The sequence below is a fragment of the Molossus molossus genome, unplaced genomic scaffold (assembly GCF_014108415.1).
Source record: "Molossus molossus isolate mMolMol1 unplaced genomic scaffold, mMolMol1.p scaffold_m16_p_19, whole genome shotgun sequence".
Taxonomy (NCBI): Eukaryota; Metazoa; Chordata; class Mammalia; order Chiroptera; family Molossidae; genus Molossus; species Molossus molossus.
This window is the reverse complement of record NW_023425354.1, coordinates 2,882,501-2,901,176: the sequence shown is the minus strand read 5'-3', so window position 1 is coordinate 2,901,176 and position 18,676 is coordinate 2,882,501. Positions and strand designations below refer to the sequence as shown.

The following is an 18,676-nucleotide window of genomic DNA, read 5'->3' as shown; positions in this document are numbered from 1 at the left end:
CTCATTCACACACATTCATTCATTCATTCCTCCACGCGCGCATCCATTCATGCGCACATTCATTCCTTAGTCACACACATTCACGCATTCACACACATTCATTCAATCATACATTCCTTCATGCGCACATCCATTCATGCGCACATTCATTCCTTAGTCACACACATTCACGCATTCACACACATTCATTCATTCATTCCTTCATGCGTGCATTCATTTACTCTTTGGGTCAGGAAGAGCCCCTCTGAGCTTTCGGGTGCCAAGCAGACAGACATGCTTGGGGGTCACCGGCTTCTGGTTAGAATATAGACTGATTTGGGCCAGGGCCTGAGAACCTGAATTTTTAAAAACTTTTTCTTTTTCTTTTTATTGATGTTAGAGAGAGAGGGCGAGAGGGAGAGAGGGATAGAACCACTGATGAAAGAGAACACTGATTGGCTGCCTCCTGCATGCCCCCCACTGGGGATCGGGCCCACAACCTGGGCATGTGCCCTGACTGGGAATTGAACCAGCGACCTCTTGGTGCAGGGTCGACTTTCATTCACTGAGCTACACCGGCCAGGTGGGAAACCTGCATTTTTTACCAGCTCCTGGATGCTGACCCTGGCCCGGGCTGATGTGAGGGGTGTGGCTTTGGGAGTGCATTTCTCTAGGGGACAGTCCTCTTCGGAGCTGGGGGCGATGCTCCTGGGAGACATGCCCGCCATCCAGGGGGGTCCCGTGGGATTGGGAGCCCTCTCAGCCTTTGCCCGGACCACCTGGGGAAGGCCCTGCTGCATGGACACATGCAGCTGCTCCCGGAAGCCAAGCTCTCTGCCTACCTTGTTGATGACCTCCACCTTGACCTCCTCCTCATCGGCGATGGCCTTCTCCTTACTGACCTTCTCGGTTTCCACGCCCACCACGTGGATCAGCTTGTCTGCGTTCTCATTCTTCTGCTTGAGCTCAGCCTCCTGAATCGCCAGCTTGGCTTTTAAATCATCCACCTGGGGGAGGAGACACCAGGGTACGGGCAGCTCGGGCCCGGGCCCCAGCATGCGGCCCTCCGCTCCGTCGGGCCGGTGGCCACGGGGCCGAGCAGAGCTGCACCCGGTCAGTAGCTTGTGACTCCCTGAAACTCATGTCAGTGCATCTTTTCAAATTCTCCAAGGTAAGCGTTTTTTGAGCACCGACTGTGTACACAGGGTCACAAGTATAAGATACATTCCCGTAGCTCAGGGAGTTGACAATTGAGGCGGCCTGATTCAAGGGTCCACAGGGTGCCGGGGAATTCTGGGGAAGCTGGGGCCACGGAGAGAGGGAGCTTGGAGCCCGGGACAAAGCCCTCCCGGGGGGGCGGGGGGGCAGGCACGTGTGAGGCGCAGGCCTGGCCGGACGGGAGGGTGTGCCGGGAAACAGCAGGGGCCGACTGGTACCACAGGAGGCTGCTCAGCCGCTGTGAGCATCCTTGCCTGGGAGCTGTGTCCCAGGCCTGGGTCGGGAGGTTCGTTTGGGAAAAGAAGCGGCCTGTCGGGCTGCCCCCAGCCCCACCCGGTGCTCGGACCGACCTCCTACCTGGGACGCCGTGCTCTGCAGCTTCATCAGGCCGTTCTCCAGCCGCTCGATCTTGGCCACCAGCTCCAGCCTCTTCTTGGCCAGCAGGTTCTGGTAGAGTTTGATCTGCTCCAGGAAGGTTTTGGGTGTAGTGTAGTTGTAGCGCCTCTCGGTGGCCAGGTACACCTTGGACATCTCGTTGACGGTGGTGTGCACGTAGGCCATGAACAGGCTGATGGAGGCCTTGACTTCCGGCTGCAGAGGCAAGTCGGGCACAGCTGTCCGCCTGCCACGCAGGGGCCCCGTGTGGAGCCCGAGTGGCCCGATCTGCTGGCACGTCCGTGTCAACCCCCTGGACGGCTTTGCGGGGCGCGGCTGCGTGGGCCGGAGCCCGAGCCGAGGGACACGACTCCCCGGCACGGTATTGCAGGGCTGAGGAGCCCACGCACGGCAGCCCCTTCTCGGTTCACAATTTTGTTCACTGTGAATTTTTTAGCGTTAATGTTTTTTTTAAGTGTTGCATGAAAACATTGCTGATCTTGATTCCTGAAGTTTTGGTGCCCCCTTAAATCATATGCCCGAGGTGAGTGCCTCGCCTGCCCCCCCCAACCTGGCCCTGGAGGCGCCGGTCCGGGATCCCTGTCTCCGCGACCACGGCGCAGAGGGTCGCGAGGAGGCCGGGTCCCAGGGACGCACCTGAATCCCCTCGGTTTCCTCCAGAAAGCAGGCGCTGACGGACACCAGGGCGTCTTCCGGCCACTCGTGGAACCAGTCGATGGCCGTGCAGTTGACCACGGCAGGGAACTTTCTTGCCCGGACACGCAGGACGGAGCCCACGGGGGAGAAGCACAGGATCACCTGCGTGCGGGACAGAGGAGCTGCCGAGGGGCAGGGTGCCGAGGCCAGCAGCCTGGGCAGGAAGCTCCCTCAGAGTGACAGCCCCTCCCTGCGTGGTCTCTCTCCCAGCATCCGGGGGCGCATTCCCGCTTCGGGGTTTGTGTGGCCAGTGCGCCACGCAGACACGTTCAGCTCCCCAGCGAAGTCAGGGAGCAGGGTCGGCCCCAAGCTCTGCTCAAGCGACATTTGCAAAGGGGGACGAAAAGGTCGGGATGAAGGACAGGTGGGCACGGCATCCACACTGGGCGGCCACACTCCCTGCAGCAGGTCTGGCTCCCGGGGACACGGAGCCTCCTCCAGGTCCCCACAGACCGTGGCTACTCCCCAGCGGGCTGGGCTCTCTGGGACCCGAGCTGCAAGGGGTTTGTGGAGACAGCCCTCGTGCCCCTTCTGCAGCACCGGGGACTTTCCTCTCATGGACGACTCAGCCGAGTTCGGCTTGCTTCCCCGAAGAGGGCGAGTTCAAGCTCGAGGTGTACGTACCCGCTGAAACTTGGGGTGTGTGTGTGTGTGTACATTTCTTTGGGCCACGAGATGCCTCTAACGCCCCTGTCCCTCAGGCAGGCCCCCTCCCCTCTCCTAACAGATTTCCACCTCCCGGGAGAGAATGGCCCCCACCTGCGTCCAGACTGAAGACCGAGCCCCCCAAGGCCACGGGTACAGGGTGGGCCCCGGGCCCCCGCCAAGACGGAGACTGTACCTTCAGCTGCCTGCGGACCTTCTCGATGAAGAATTTCCAGCAGGCTTCGCGAGTGTCGTTCATGCCCAGGGACTTGACCTGGGGCCGCATGGAGGAGACGATGTTCTCCACCTCGTCATCCGCAAACAGCCCCGGGACCTCCCCCGAAGCCAGCAGGTCGTTGATCAGCACCAGGAACTGCTCCTCGGCCACCTGGGAGTCTGTCATCAGGAACACGGAGGGGACGTTCTTCACCGCCGCCTTTATGTACTGAGTGCTGAGGTCCACCTGTGCCGAGGAGGACATGCTCAGTCCGGGCCGAGCGCGCACGTGGGGGGGTCCCCACCGTCCCCCAGGAGGGGGCCCGGGTCAGCGGCAGAAGGAACGTGCAGGGTTTGGAGAGGGGGGCATGGGGGCGTGGAGTTTTGGGTGGAAACGCCCACGTCACAGCGGCACTGTTAGCAACGGCCCCAAGTGGAGGCACCCCACGTCCATGCACGGAGGCTCGGACAGACACAGTGGCCCCCGTCCCCACAGCGGGAGAACATTCAGCCCTAGAAACACAGGAAGTCCTGACGCATGGACAGACCTTGAGGACGTCCCACTAACTGAAATAAGCCAGCCTCCCAAAGACCAAGGCTGCATGACCCCACTTGTACGAGTCCATAGAGACTCAAGAAAACGGTGGGGGCTGGGGGCAGGGGGTGGGTGGGGAGTCATTGGTCAGTGGGTCCGGGTTCCAGCTGGGCGATGAAGGCATCTGGAGACCACGGTGGGGGGCTGCACAACAGCGCCAATGCACCCAACGCCACAGAACCCAATGCCACGGAACCCAATGCCACTGAACCCAATGCCACGGAAAGGTATGGTCAGAGAGCCAAACAGTGTGCTTTCTGGGTTTACCACACACACACACACACACACACACACACGCACACACACACACACACGGGGGGGAGGACCCCAAGTGCAGACCCTGAGAGAGGCCCCACATACATGCACCACGGCTTGGATGGGGAGACTGAGCCCTGGACAAGAACCAACGCTCAGTCCTCACCAGGGCGGCCCCTCCACCCATCACTAGCAGGATTTAGAGAGATACAAAGTAACCACACGGTGGTTCTGGAAGCGGACGGAGAGAATGGTAGGAAGGGACAAGCATGCTGCACAGCAGGGCTCTGACCAGCCTGCAGCTTTTGGAGATACGCCGACCTGCACATGTAAATGGTAACTACCTGGACCATGTCCGCCGACGCCGTCTAAGTAGTAGTGCGCGTTTTCAGGGTTCTGGGGGTTTGCCTGTCCGTGACATGTTTCCTTCTATGAGATCTACGGGCCTGTCTAATTGTTTAAAAGGCTTTAAAAATACCCATTATAGGCGTCCTGAGGGGCTCCGTTCTGCCCTGGGGAGGTGAGCCCCCCTCCCTGGCATCTCTCTGTTCAGAGAGAAACGTCACCAAGGTCCCTCAGTTTGAGCTGACTGGGGTGTAATCAGGGTCCGAAGCAAGCCTCAGATTCCATATTTTTTTATCTTCACCCGAGGACATTTTTCCATTTTTTGTTCAGCTAGAGCGGGAGGGAGAGAGAGAGAGAGAGAGAGAGAAACATCGACGTGAAAGGGACACATCGAGTGGCTGCCACCCGCACGACCCACCAGGGCCGGGGACAAACCGCAACCGAGGTACATGCCCTTAGCGGGAACCGAACCCGGGTCTCTCTGTACCGCAGATCGACGCTCTAACCACTGAGCCAAACTGGCCAGGGCAGATTCCATATTTTTTGACAAGCAAAAAAAAAACAACCCCAAAAAACAAACAAAAAACAGAACAAAACTGAAGGAAGCGCCGAGCTCCGGAGTAGAGGCCACAGGTGGGATTTGAACCACGGCCCTGCCCTTGGACACCCCGCCCAGGTGGGGTCCTTCCGAGACCAGCGGCGCCTTGGAGCGGAGGGAGCATCTCTTCCCACTCCACAGACACAGGAGTGAGCTGGCAGAGGCCGGCCAGGCCAGCGTGAGCGCTCCGTGTCTCCTGGAGGCTGGACTGGGCACGTGGACCCGGCTCGTCCCGGGCGCGGAAGGAGAGGGTCTCCAGACGGTAGGTCAGAGGCGGCTCCCGCAGGTCCAGAGCGCAGCCTGCATCCTCCCCCCGGAACGGCTGGGGTTCTTCACCTGGGAACGGCCTGATGGAGAAGCAGCTGATTCCACCAGGTTCAGACTTCGAACCGGGTCGACTGGTCAAGGCAAGGGATCCCGGACAGCAAAGCTGGTTGCTGCTGGGCCCAAGTCAGAGCGGCCGGTTCTGGAATGACCGATGGCCCATAAAGTCCCAGGAACAAGTACAGTGGCTCTGCTTGTGCTCCGTCGTCCTGGCCGCTCCGTCGTCCTGGCCGCTCCATTGTCCTGGCTGCTCCGTTGTCCTGGCCGCTCCGTCGTCCTGGACGCTCTGTTGTCTCCCCCCACCCCTTTTGCTCCTGTTCTCTGCCTGGTGCCCAGGAGAGGGTGTCACAGCCTCCACCACAGGGCCCTTCTTCAGCTGCGTCTGTCTGTTGTCCTGCCTGGAACCTCCGTGGCCTTGCCCTTGGAGCCAGCCCCTGGTCTTGAAGCTGAGCCCTCTCTGGACCCCTCACACCTTCCTGCTGTGACACTTCCTCCGTCTCTGCTGACCCCTGCTCTGTGCCGGGGCCCTCGTCCTGCCCACCCCTGGGGCTCCGTCCTGCCCCCATCTGTCCGTCTCTGCACAGTCTCCTCCCCTCTCAGCCCTGAGGCCTGTCCTAAGACGCCACCTGGGCCCGTTCCGTGTGCTGCCCAGCCCCTGTGCATTCTCTGCTGCCCTCAAGCCACCCTCCACTTTGGTCCAGGCCTCGCCCCTCCTCTGCTCAGACATCCTGATGGCATCTCGCTTCCCTCTGGTGGATCCCGACCCCTGTCCTGCTGCACATCTAACCTCCAGGGGGCACCGCAGCGCATGGTATGGGCTGCAGGATACCGTTGTACCATCCACACCATCGCAAACACGTCACGTGACACTAACCACGGGTGCACCACCACAAACACGTGTCAGCTCGGGACTCCGCCTCCCTGACCGCAGGCCAGGTCCTTCCTCAGTTTCTCTCTGTCCCCACCTCCGAACCCGGAGAAGCTGCTGCATAAATGATGACGGTGGACGGGGTGGAGCCGGCTCGTGGCAGGAGTGCTGAGCCACGAGGGACCAGGCCTGGGCCGCAGCTCACGCCTGTGAGTGCCCGCTCAGCGGGGCCCGGAGCGGGATCCTCAGAAGGGCAGAGACGAGCGTGACGCAGTTGGGAAATGAATCAATGCCACTAGGTGATCGACCGGAAACGTCAATGGAGAGGGCTCGGTTATACAGTTGGCTGGTCCCTTGACAGAAAGAGTGGAATCCACGGGGGACGATGACGCTCTGAGCACTGGAAGGCAGATGCTTCTCCAGAGGTTGCTGGCACAGCCCGCTCGGCACGGCCGGGGCAGAGGGGCGAGGACGCTCATCGTCCTGACACCCTTGTCCGTCCCGAGGCCTCTGCCCACAGCCCCCCCCCCCAGTCCAGGACGCCGGGCACATCCCAGGAAAGCCGCCTGGCCAGGACTGGCAGGGCTGCGCGGGGTGGAGGGCCCCCGGGCCTGGCATCGTCCTGGCCCACGGCAGCAGCCTGGGCACCGAGGCAGAGTCGTGCCCGAGCAGCGAGGCCTCACCCACCTCGCGTCTGATCAGAGGGCCTGTTCCCGACCGCTCTCAGCTGCCCGAGAGCACGTTTTCGGGAAGAAGAAATCAATGCAAAGCGGGGCTGCGAGTCTTGTGAATGGGAAACACGGTGACGCTGATGTTATTTCATTAAATCAAGAAGCAGCCTCCAGAATCCGGAGCCCGCAATTAGACCCTGAGGAACGGTCCTGAGTAATGCAATCGGGAGGACAGCCCCGTGACCCGGGGCAACAGCCAACCCCCCGCTGCCACCACCTGCGTGGATTTTACACGCTCCGGTCTGCCGGGTCACGGGGACCCACCCCTGCTCTCGCCTTTGGGCGTGGCACGGGGAACCCCACTGGCGATGGTCAGACCCTCTGGGCTGGCTGCCTTCGTTCTGGAAAGGGGGGTGGGGGGGTCTCCCCACCCTCCCCCGCCCGTCTCACCTTGAGGTCTGGGATCCCGTAGCCCTTCTTGAGGGTGATCTGGAACACTTCCAGCGAGCTGATGTAGGCGGCCAGGCGCGAGAGGCTCTGCTTGCCGCTGCCGCCCACGCCCACCAGCAGCGCGTTGCCCCGCGGCGACTCCAGGATGCGGTTGATCCTGCAGATGTGAGCCACCGCGTCTTCGAACAGCACCTGCAGAGGCCGGCACGCCTCAGCATCTCGCCTGGGCGGACTCGCCTGGCACCTCAGCATCTCGCCTGGGCGGACCCGCCGTGCGGGCACAGAACCGCCCCGCCCCCGGCTGGCCACCGCCCCGAGCCCGGTGAGTTGTGCGTGATCTCCGCCTGCGCCGCTCACCAAGTTCATGACCGCGTTGACCTCGTTGTAGCTGTCCAGGACGTCCACCAGGAGCTTGTTCAGATGGGCGACGTCGGTCACCGGGAAGTATTTGGGGTCGCCGATCCCTTGAGCAAAGTGGCTGAAGATATTCGGTCTGGCAAATAAAAGCTCATCACCAAGATCCTACAGGTAAGAGATAAGGTACTTCAGTGGGTTGCCTCCTTGGGCGCGCCGTGGACACGCCGTGGGTATGCTGTGGACACACCGTGGACACGCCGTGGGTATGCTGTGGACACACCGTGGACACGCCGTGGACACACTGTGGACACAGGCGCCGGTGCCTCAGGATCTGAGGCCAAGTCTCCAGGGGCCCAAACCACTGCTTCCAGGAGGCCCATGGACAGCTGCGCACAACCCCCTGGTGGGATGGCCCATCCCCGCCATACAAGGAATAAACAGACCCCCAAGAACACCCACGATACATCAGCAAAGCACGTCACCCAGGCGGGGCCTGTCTCCTCCCCTAGTGGATGGAGGGAGGTCGTCACACCCTGACCTAACGAGGCGTCAGTTCCTCTCACACAGATGCGCACCCCCATGACACAGTGGCCCAGTGTGTCCTTCCATCCCCCCGAGGGCTCTGCCAGGAGGGCGAGGTGACCACGGCCCAGGACTCTGCCCACGCAGAGCGTTTCCGGGCTCAGCAGAGGGACCCGGGGGCTTGACCTACATCAAAGTACTTCTTGGTGGACCCGATGGTGACTCGGTGCAAGGTCTCCAGGTCCTTCTCGTCAACCATCTTGTCTCCGTACACCCTCTCGGCCTCATGCAGCCAGAGGCGGGCGAGGTCCAGCGGCGTTTTCAGGATCTCTGCTGTGGAGAACAAGATCCCCTGCCCCAGACGGGGGGTCAGCGTCTCCCGCTGTGCTGTGCGGCGGGCCAGCCATGCTGAGACAGCGGCCGCTTCCCCAGAGGAGCCGTCCAGCTGCTGGTGCAGTGTCTCCCCGGGGCCCAGAAAGCCACGGGTTGCCAAGTCCACGCAAACCCTAGAGGCCAGAGGGTGTGTCTGTGGCGGAAGAGACCTGAGAAAATCTTCCTCACAGGACAAGGTCAAGGGTTTCATCTTCTAGCGGGGTGCACGGTGGAGGAGGGAGGAGAGAGGCATCATGGGGCACCCACCCATCCAAGGCCTCAGAGCAGTGGGTTCCCAGCTTGGGCCCAGCTGCCTGGGTCCAGGTCTGGCTCAGCCGCTTATTAGCCTATTGACCTGGGCAAGGTCAGCAGCTGCTGACCGAGGGTCTGCTGTCTCCCAGGCTCTGGGAACACAGAGACGACACAGACCCTCCTTCATGGAGTTTGCGTTTTAGTAGGAGATGTAACCAGGCAAAACAAGAAGCAAGGTAACACCCTGTGATGTGCTCCGAGTGACAGACACAGGGGAGAGAGGGGAGAGTGCGGGGTGCACAGGGGCCCCCTGAGAGCCGGCATTTGAGCTGACACTCGAAGTGGGGGGGATGGGCATGACTTCACCTCCCTGAGCCTCAGACTCTCCCTCTGAAAAATGGGGGTGTAAGAGCATCGCATGTGTGGAGGAGGAAACGGGTGTAAGTGGCCTAACCCAGTGCCTGGCTCAGACTGAACAGTCAGTAAGTAAGAGGAAACGTAACCATTATCATCACCATCATTGTCACCATCATCACCGTTATCTCATTATGATTGTCATGATCACCATCTTCACATCACCATCATCATGTCATCACCATCACTATCACCATCATCACCGTTATCTCATTATGATTGTCATGATCACCATCTTCACATCACCATCATCATGTCATCACCATCACTGTCACCATCATCACATCATTACCATCACCATCATCACGTCATCACCATCACTATCACCATCATCACATCATCACCGTTATCACCATCACCATCATCACCGTTATCACCATCACCATCATCACATCATCATCATTATCACCATCATCACCGTTATCTCATTATGATTGTCATTATCACCATCTTCACATCACCATCATCATGTCATCACCATCACTGTCACCATCATCACATCATTACCATCACTATCACCATCATCACATCATCACCGTTATCACCATCACCATCATCACATCATCATCATCACCATCTTCACATCACCATCATCATGTCATCACCATCACTGTCACCATCATCACATCATTACCATCACCATCATCACGTCATCACCATCACTATCACCATCATCACATCATCACCATCCTCACCATCACATCATCACCGTTATCACCATCACCATCATCACATCATCACATCATCATCATTATCACCATCATCATTATCACCATCATCACATCATCACCATCATCACATCATCACCATCATCACATCATCACCATCACCATCATCATGTCATCATCATCACCATCGCCATCATCACATCATCACCATCCTCACCATCACATCATCACATCTTCATGGTTACAATTACATCACATCATCACCATTATTATCACTATCATCACCCTTGTCATCACATCACCACCACTGTCGTCAGTCCAGAGGTCACTTTGCTTTCTCTCCTGAGCGACAGAGAGGAGGAGAGCACCTAGGGGCCAGGGACTTGGCCCGAAGGTGGTCTGACACAGAGCTGAGACAGCAGTACCTGGAAAATATTGGAGAGGTCCCTGAGGTTGAAGATGTAGTGAAACTTGATGGCCGTGGGAAGGAATGTCACTGTGATTTTCTGGTGCAGGGCTGTTGTAGGGAACAAGACTTCAGTCCTCATGGATTCTCAATGGCCTCAGGGAGGGCAAAGCTTAAGGTGTGGTTTCTAAAGCAAATGGACTGCGAGCCAGTGACAATAAAGTCGGAAATCGGCAGAGCTGAAGAGGGAGGGAGTCTGCGCCCTGGTGACACGTGTGTCGTGTCTGCACACTGACTCTGCCACCCGCTGCTGCCCCCAGCAATGGAATCTCACAGCCTCTCCTGTCGAAACACAGCCTCACTGAAAAACTATTGATTGGAAAAAGCATAAATAAAATATTCACCGGGGGGAGCAGGGAGCAGCCATCCGTCCCGTAAAGCAGCAGGAGGGGTGAGGCTGGCCAGCTTACCCAGGGCCGAGGCCACCAGCTGAGTGCTCATCCTCTGAACCACGGAGGGGGCCGAGCGGTAGGCCAGGTGCTGGGCGAGGATCGTGCTGTAGATGGTCGTGAGGGCCTCCTGGCCCGGGAAGCTCACGGCGAACACACAGAAGTGGCGCTGCCCGGGGTGACCAGAGCCCTGCGTCAGACAGCTCTCGGGACAAGCTCACGGCCCTCGTGGGGAGCAGACTGTCCCCCCTGCCCGGGGTGTGTGGGCGTGGCCAGAAAGCCTTGTGTGTGGTACAATCCCATTAAATAGTTTTTTTCTTTATTGATATGGGAGAGAGAAATAGAAACATTGATGAGAGAGAACATCGAATGGCCGCCTCCTGCACGCCCCCACTGGGGATCGGGCCCATAACCTGGGCATGTGCCCTGGCCGGGAATTGAACCAGTGACCTCTTGGTGCCTGCGTCGATGCTCAACTACTGAGCCACACCGGCTGGTCAATCCCATTAGATATTGATCAGATCTGAATCAGCCCAAATATACTTCACGCTCTCAAGAAAAATGTTGCCGAGGCAAAAGAGTGACTCAGAGCCCAGGCCTCAGTTTATGCTCCAGGTGTCCATCTGCTTAGAGAATTTGGAGGTGAGGTCCTGCCTGGGTGGGTGCAGGCAGAATCCTGCATGGCCCAAATATTATACTGGACGTGCTTATGCTGAACAAATATTTGTTGTTCATCTGAAATCCAGATGTCGCAGGGCGTCTGTGTTTTAATTTGCTAAATGCCGCCAGCCCTGTGGGGTCCCGGGGGCCCAGCCGGCGGGCCATTGGACACTCCCGCCCCTGAACATTCTGGAAGGTTAGGGATGGCCCCATAAAGGCTTTTATTCTCATCTGCCCGAGTGACCCTCTGTCCCTGGCGGCTGCAAAGTGAGTCTGATTACCACCCACCTGAAGTCTGGAGTCGATGGTGAAGGACCCGGAGGTGGGGTTCATGCAAGCCACGTACTGACAGTTGTGGATGTCCTTCAGCGTCAGCTTCTGCCTGTCATACCTGCGTGGAGAGACCGGCGTCGGTGTCCTGACCCGGCCCCCACCCCGTCCCCAACAATGTCTAGCAGGTGGCAAAAAAAAAACAACAAGAAGAAAAGCTCAATAACTATCCTATGTGAAACAGCTGACTTTACTTCATGCACTGAAGAAAAATTTGGCAACGGAGGCAGCAGAGCGGCTTGGGGGCAGGTCTGGGTCCGTATGCCGACGCTTCCCCTGGGTCCCTGGGGCTCTGGGGGTGGCTTAGCCTCCCCCGTCCCGGCACTCCTATCGGTCCACGAGGATGGAACGAGCTGACGCAGGAAACACCTCGAGGAGGACACCGCAAGTGTGGCCGGTGTTCGCCCACGTCCCCCCCGCCCGTCCTCGTCATGATCCGTGAGAACGACGTGCTACTACTGTCAAGTAGGCGGGCGGTTTCCTGGAGGCCAGGGCGCTGAGACTTCTGGGGCTCAGGTGAGTTTGGAAGGGGTCCACACGCCCGTGGGTTCCCCCGTCGCGCGGTTTTCCTGGCGTGCAGAGAGCCCTGTGCGCGCCGGGCGTGGCCCACCTGGCCGTCCCCTCTCCTGTGCGGCTGTCCCCGTGCCTCTTGGGAACACTATTTCTGAATTTTGACGCGGACCCAAGCCATCGTTCTTCTGCCTCCTGAGATCTACGTTCCAGCAGCCCCTCCCGCCCACCCTCCGCAGGCTCTCCTGTCACCTTCGACGTTCCCGTGTCTGCTTGTAGGTCTGCAGGCCACGCGGCCCGGCCTGTCTCTGTGGCAGGAGGTGCCGCTGGGTGGCTGAGCTGCTGTAATAGCCACTCAATGGTGCGCCCTTCCCTATCGGCCAGGGGCCGCCTTTGTCTGATGTTCTAGAAGGGTCTTCCCACTCTGCCGCTGCCTCCCTGCCCTAAAGACTCTTCGGGACAAGCTCAGGGGCGTGTGTGGACCCGGCGGGAGCTTCTCAACTCCGAGGGCCCTCTTTAAGAAGATCAATACAGCCCTGGCCAGTTTGGCTCAGCGGTTAGAGCATCGGCCTGTGGTCTGGAGAGACCCGGGTTCGATTCCCCCTAAGGGCACGTACTTTGGTTGCAGTTTGTCCCCGGCCCTGGTTGGTCGTGCGGGTGGCAGCCACTCGATGTGTCCCTTCACATCGATGTTTCTCTCTCTCTCTCCCTCCCACTCTATCTGTACAAAAAATGGAAAAATATATCCTCGGGTGAGGATTAAAAAAAAAAAAAAAAAAAAAAAAGAAGATCAATACAAAGTATCTGAGTTTTGCAAATGTTACAAGAGCACAGAACCCAGTGAGCCCCGGCCTGTGTGCGTGAGGCCTCACAGCAGATCCCCTTGAGGGGAGAGGGTGGCTTTAGGGCTCCTGTCCTGCCTCCTGCCACCGGGCCCGCCTCTGTCACCTCCGCCAGGTGGCCATGTCTAACTCCTGTCCACTCTGCAGCTGCAGCATGCCACCTGCTGGGTTCCTGCAGTCGGGATTGGGCAGGTTGGCATCGTGTGGTGGGGAGAAGGCCAGTGACGGAGTCAGACAAACGTGGGCTTGAGCTCCGGCTCCGCCCTCCTCAGGGCTGTGACCTCCAGGAGCTCCGGCTCCGCCCTCCTCAGGGCCGCAACCTCCAGGAGCTCCGGCTCCGCCCTCCTCAGGGCCGTGACCTCCAGGAGCTCCGGCTCCGCCCTCCTCAGGGCTGTGACCTTGAGGAGGCAGCGTCACCCCTCTGTGCCTCTAATTCTTGGCAGTAAGGGCCAGGCTCCAGGCACCCACTGACCAATTTCTGATGCGATTTCTTTGGTTCCTCTGACCTCAGACCCCCAGGTCTGGCCTGGGGTATGTTCCAGGTCCTCACCCGTATTTGAACCACACTGAATGTGCTTCCTTTCTCGGCTCCCTGGGTCTCTGGGAAAAGTCTGGGTTCTGTCTGGAGGCCCACAGGTCCTGGAGTCTGACTGCAGCTGCCCCGGGCACCCTGTCCCTCTGGCTCGCCCACCCCCTCCTGCCACGGGGCATCTGCACATGGCATTTGCTTTGCCCGAGATGCTCTCTGCCCACGGCCCCTCCCATGCCCTCCCCCCGACTCAGCCCCCAGCGTCCAGCTGTGGGCAGCCTCCCCAGCAGGGTCTCTGACAGCCCAGGGCTCCTCTGCAGGGTGAAGTGGGGGGAGGGTGCGCCTGTACTCTGGAACCACTTCTCTGTCTTCTCCACCAAACCAGCACCTCATCTGGGAGAGGGGCCTGTCCGCCCTGGCACCATGGGAGCCCCACACCCCAGTTGCCAGCCTGGGTCCAGCAGATGCCCATGGCAGGCTTGAGGAATGGGTGGGGGAAGAAACCTTGATCCAACCCCCCCATCCCTGGGACCTCATCCCTGTCCCACAAGCCCGGTCCATTCCTGCAGCCAGGCCCGATGGCCCCGCCCCTCACCGTGGCCTCGCCCACCCCGCCCAGCCAGCCTGCCGCAGCCCACTCACCAGTGCCCGTGGTCCATGTGCTGACGGATGAGCGTGTGCGGGGCCACCGTCCCGTACTTGTCCACCTCGGGCATGTTCATGTCGTCGATGAAGTAGATCAGCTTCTTGGTGCCTGGTGGCCCATAGTTCCTCCCCGATTTCTTCTCCAGCGGCTTCTCCAGAACCCCTAGGGAAGGGAGGGGATTGATGCTGCCCTGCCCAGAGTCCCCACCCCCGGGTAAAGGAGGAAGTGGTGGGCATCACGGGTGGGAGGCAAGGGCTGCAGGAACCTCGCACCCCGTCAACTTTGGGGCCACCTCAGATTGGTTATGACAGGAGCTTCCTGTGAGATCTTCCTGGGAGCACCGGGACAAGGGGTGCTGGCTACCACCCTGTCCCCCTTACTATGGGATAGAGGCCAGTGGGTGAATGAAGAAGCAACTAGCAAGTCCCTGGGTCTGTGGTGAGACTGGACGAGAAATGTTGGGGGAGCAGACATGCGACTGAGTGTCCAGGCTGTGAGGACCCATCCTGGTCCTTGACCTCACCTTGTACCTCAGCGTCACCCTGCCCAGCCTCACCGTGCCCCCAACCTCACCCTGCCCCCCCAGCCTCACCCCCCAAGCCTCACCCTGCCCCCCAGCCTCACCCTGCCCCCCAGCCTCACCCTGCCCCCCAGCCTCACCCCCCAGCCTCACCCTGCCCCCCAACCTCACCCTGCCCCCCAGCCTCACCCCCCCAGCCTCACCCTGTCCCCCAGCCTCACCCTGTCCCCCAGCCTCACCCTGCTCAGCCTCACCCTGCCCCCCAACCTCACCCTGCCCCCCAGCCTCACCCCCCCAGCCTCACCCTGCCCCCCAGCCTCACCCCCCAGCCTCACCCTGCCCCCCGGCCACACACCCCCAGCCTCACCCTGCCCCCCAGCCTCTCCCCCCAGCCTCACACTGTCCCCCAGCCTCACCCTGCCCCCCAGCCTCACCCCCCCAGCCTCACCCTGCCCCCCAGCCTCACCCCCCAGCCTCACCCTGCCCCCCAGCCTCACCCCCCCAGCCTCTCCCCCCAGCCTCTCCCCCCAGCCTCACACTGTCCCCCAGCCTCACCCTGCCCCCCAGCCTCACCCCCCCAGCCTCACCCCGCCCCCCGGCCTCACCCTGCCCCCCGGCCTCGCCCCCGCCTCACCCTGCAGCATGGCCGAGGTGGTGTAGAAGTTGAAGGGCACGGCCTGCACGAGGTAGTCGTCGGTGCTCAGGCTGTCCAGCTTGTCCCCCATGAGCACCGACTTGCCGGTCCCCGCGTTCCCCACCAGCATCACGGGCCACGTCTTCTCCATGAGCAGGTCCATGAAGTAGCGGATGCGGATGGTCTCTGTCGTGTGCACCAGAGAGGCCTGGGGAGAAGGGAGCGGGGGTCGGGGACCCTCAGACATGCCGGAGCCTGCAGTTTCCACCTGTCAGGGGGTGTCCCCGGCCTGGGCAGTTACCTGCAGGGGGATATCGGGGTCCAGCTCGAAGGAGGGCACCTTGTCTGTCCAGGGCAGGAACTTCTTAGTGTCGGGGTCTAAGTAGTAGTCGAAGACGGTGCCCTGCGAGGGGAACTTGATCGTCTTGAATTCGTTGACCCACCATTTGCTGAACTCGACCCGATAATCTACCAGCTGCGAAGAAACAAAGAGGTAAGAAGGGGCCCAGAGAGGCCTGGGCCGAGCGGCCGGGCCCCGCGCGGCCGGCGCTCACCTGGTCCTGGAACATGGCCCCCCCGAAGGCCCAGAAGCAGGCGAACACGAAGTAGAGCTCGTACAGCTCCTTCGGGGAGTCGGGCGGCGTGTTCTTCTCCGTGAGGAGGCACTCGAGCAGGTACAGGATCGTCTGGATGACCGTGACCTCGGGCACCGGCGTGATCTTCTTGAATCCGAAGCGCAGCTTATCCAGGCACATGGGCAGGTACTTGTCGAAGAGGATCATCAGGTTGGCCTTCTCCGACTGCACCTTGCGCCTCTCGATCCAGCTGCTCACCACCCTGGGGACGGCGGGCGGCGGCTGAGGACCGGCACGTGTCGGGTCTGCCCTGCCTCTCCCCTCAGTGACCGCCTCTGGTGAGCCTGCCTGGTGACCCCGACCCAAGAGGGTCTGATGAGGGTGCCAGGGCGTGGGCTGTGCCCTTCTCCCGCCATGCTAGCTGTGCGGGTGCTATACGCTTAGAGTAACTGGGAGCTCTTCTTATTACCCCCAATGAAGCTACTACTGAGGGCTGTAGACCGAGTAGTGGAGCAGACAGAGGAGAGAAAGGTTTCATGGCATCACAGGGGCATCGGGGAGAGAAAGGGATAGGAAGCAGAGAGAGGGGAAAAAAGGAGAGAAGTAGGAACTCATTACACCATCTGGACTCCTGGATCCAGCCATGCCTGAAGCACGCCTTGGTGAACTGAGCCAATAGGTTTTATTTTCTGCAGTTACCTGGACTTGAATTTGTCACATTGAGCGGACAAGTCCAAACCAAAACAACGGGCAGTCCCAAGGAGCCGCGGAGACGGGCACGTGCCGTGTCCGGAGCGGGACGCAGAGGTGGCCCCCACACCCGCAGGGCCGTGGACTGTATCTAGAACCCGCTGCCTGGGCTTGAATCAGTTTCTCCATGGCCTTAGGCCGGTCCCTCCCCGTGTCGGGGTCCCCGGCTCCTCCTCCGTCAGTGGGAGTGACTAGTCCCACTTGAGAGGGTGGCCAACCTGATGTTTTCCGAGCACACAGACGGGACCCCGGGCTCGGTAAGCGTCTGTGAACAGCCTAAGCAGCCCCCCGCCCCCCCCCCCCCCCCCCCCGTCGTGGGCCAGTGAGCGCGTCATCGCCAGGACGCCCGCAGCGGACGCAGGAGGCTCACGTTGCCACCGCACCCCGACACACGCCTGTCCCCCCGCGAGCGAGTGTTCTGGGAGCTGTGCTCCACACTGACCTGTCAGGATGGAGAACTGAGCGCTAAACCCTCGCCCCTTTGCGGCCTGATTATCCAGGGCAACACAAGAAACCTCTGGCCGTCGGCGTCTGTGGGCTGACCACGGCGCCCCCAGCCTGGCAGTTAGGAACCGCGTTCCAGCTACAGTGGGCCCTCGGCACGGAGAGCATTTGTGCAGCGACACACGGGCGGCTGCGGCTGCCTCGGGACGGCCTCTGTCGGAGTCCGCACGCGCCTCGGTGAGTCTGCGCCGGTGCACGGCTCCGACTGAAACGCAGGCCCGAGGGTGGACCTTCCCGCCCTGGGTCGGGGGCTCCTGCCCTGCCCCCAGGGGGCCTGGAGCCTGCTTCACTGTCCCCTCCAGGTGCGCCCAGGGTCTCAGGCCTGGACTGACCACAGACCTGTGGCGGCCTGCGGAGGGCTGCTTTCCTCCCGGCCACTGTCCCCTGCAGCAACACCCCGGGCTCCTCCTTCCCCAGAGCTGCTCGCTCTTTGGTGATTGCACTGGGAGCCCCAGAACCCCTCCTGCAGAAGGGCAGGCAGTGTTCGGGCCCTGCGTCTGCCCACACCTGCTCAGCCTCCGGCTCCCTCCTCCCTGCCCCTTCCGGTAACCCTGAGTGCCCCGTGATCCCGTCTTCTTCCCGTCCCCCGCGTCCTGGCCGCTCCCGCCCAGACTGTGTTTCCATTCTCTTGGATCATGTGCTGCTCGCCCCGAGAACTCGCCAACGTGGTGCGGTGGGCAGGGTGGTGGCCCCTCAAAAGACATGTCCTCATGGGACCTGTGAATGGGGCCTTGTTTGGAAAAGGGTCTTTGCAGACGTGACTGAATTAAGGACCTGGAGATGCGATCATCCTGGATTAGGGGGGCCCTAGCCCGATGACTGGTCCTTATGAGAAGAGGGAATTTGGGGCGCACAGGTGTGCACAGAGCAAGGGCCACGTGAGACACAGAAAGGCGGAGAGGCAGAGATCGAGTGATGTGTCTACCAGCCAGGGATGGCCAGGAGCCACCAGAACCAGGCAGAGGCCTGCGACAGTCTCCCCCAGAACCCCCAGAAGGAGCCCAACGTCCTGACTCCCAGAGCTTGGACTCTGGCCTCCGAAACTGCGAGAGAAGGGACTTCCATTGTTTGAGGCCTCCCAGTCGGTGGCCTTTTCTCTGCAGCCACGGGACACAAGTGGGGTGACAAGTGCTGGAGGAGACAGCACAGTGGTGTCGGGTCTCCGTGGCTCCCCAGCCCCTGAGGGTCCGGTGCGTTCCGGTCCTGTTCCTGCAGGGGCCATGGTGCCGGACAGCCCTCCCGAACCCTGGCCTCGCCACGTCACCCCATCCCGGGAGCCGGTCTCACTGCCCACCGCAGAGGCGAGGACACGGGACTCACGCGTGGCTCTCACTCCCCCCCCCCCAGACCGGCCTGCACCTGGCGGCACCCATGTGCAGCTCATGCCTCCAGCCTCATCTTTCTCTGCCAGTTCGGAGCAGGAGCACGATAACCCAACTCACGGGTTCCAGCCGAGGTCCGCGGGGTTGATGTAGAGAAT

The 18,676-nt window shown here is 60.7% G+C and overlaps 1 protein-coding gene across 1 annotated transcript in view; it reads right to left on the bottom strand.

Annotated features, from left to right (window-relative positions):
* Positions 1-18,676, bottom strand: part of DNAH17 (dynein axonemal heavy chain 17) — a 101,217-nt gene that overhangs the window by 31,178 nt on the left and 51,363 nt on the right. The window contains exons 43-57 of the mRNA XM_036267784.1: positions 18,639-18,676; positions 15,922-16,204; positions 15,669-15,842; positions 15,368-15,575; positions 14,210-14,375; positions 11,645-11,747; positions 10,718-10,865; positions 10,267-10,358; positions 8,326-8,487; positions 7,614-7,778; positions 7,257-7,448; positions 3,131-3,397; positions 2,230-2,391; positions 1,555-1,788; positions 822-986 (exon numbers count right to left, since the gene is read on the bottom strand). The exon at positions 18,639-18,676 is cut by the window's right edge and continues 111 nt beyond it. Of these exons, the coding sequence (XP_036123677.1) occupies positions 822-986; positions 1,555-1,788; positions 2,230-2,391; positions 3,131-3,397; positions 7,257-7,448; positions 7,614-7,778; positions 8,326-8,487; positions 10,267-10,358; positions 10,718-10,865; positions 11,645-11,747; positions 14,210-14,375; positions 15,368-15,575; positions 15,669-15,842; positions 15,922-16,204; positions 18,639-18,676 (2,559 nt within the window). The remainder of the gene's footprint in view (positions 1-821; positions 987-1,554; positions 1,789-2,229; positions 2,392-3,130; positions 3,398-7,256; positions 7,449-7,613; positions 7,779-8,325; positions 8,488-10,266; positions 10,359-10,717; positions 10,866-11,644; positions 11,748-14,209; positions 14,376-15,367; positions 15,576-15,668; positions 15,843-15,921; positions 16,205-18,638) is intronic.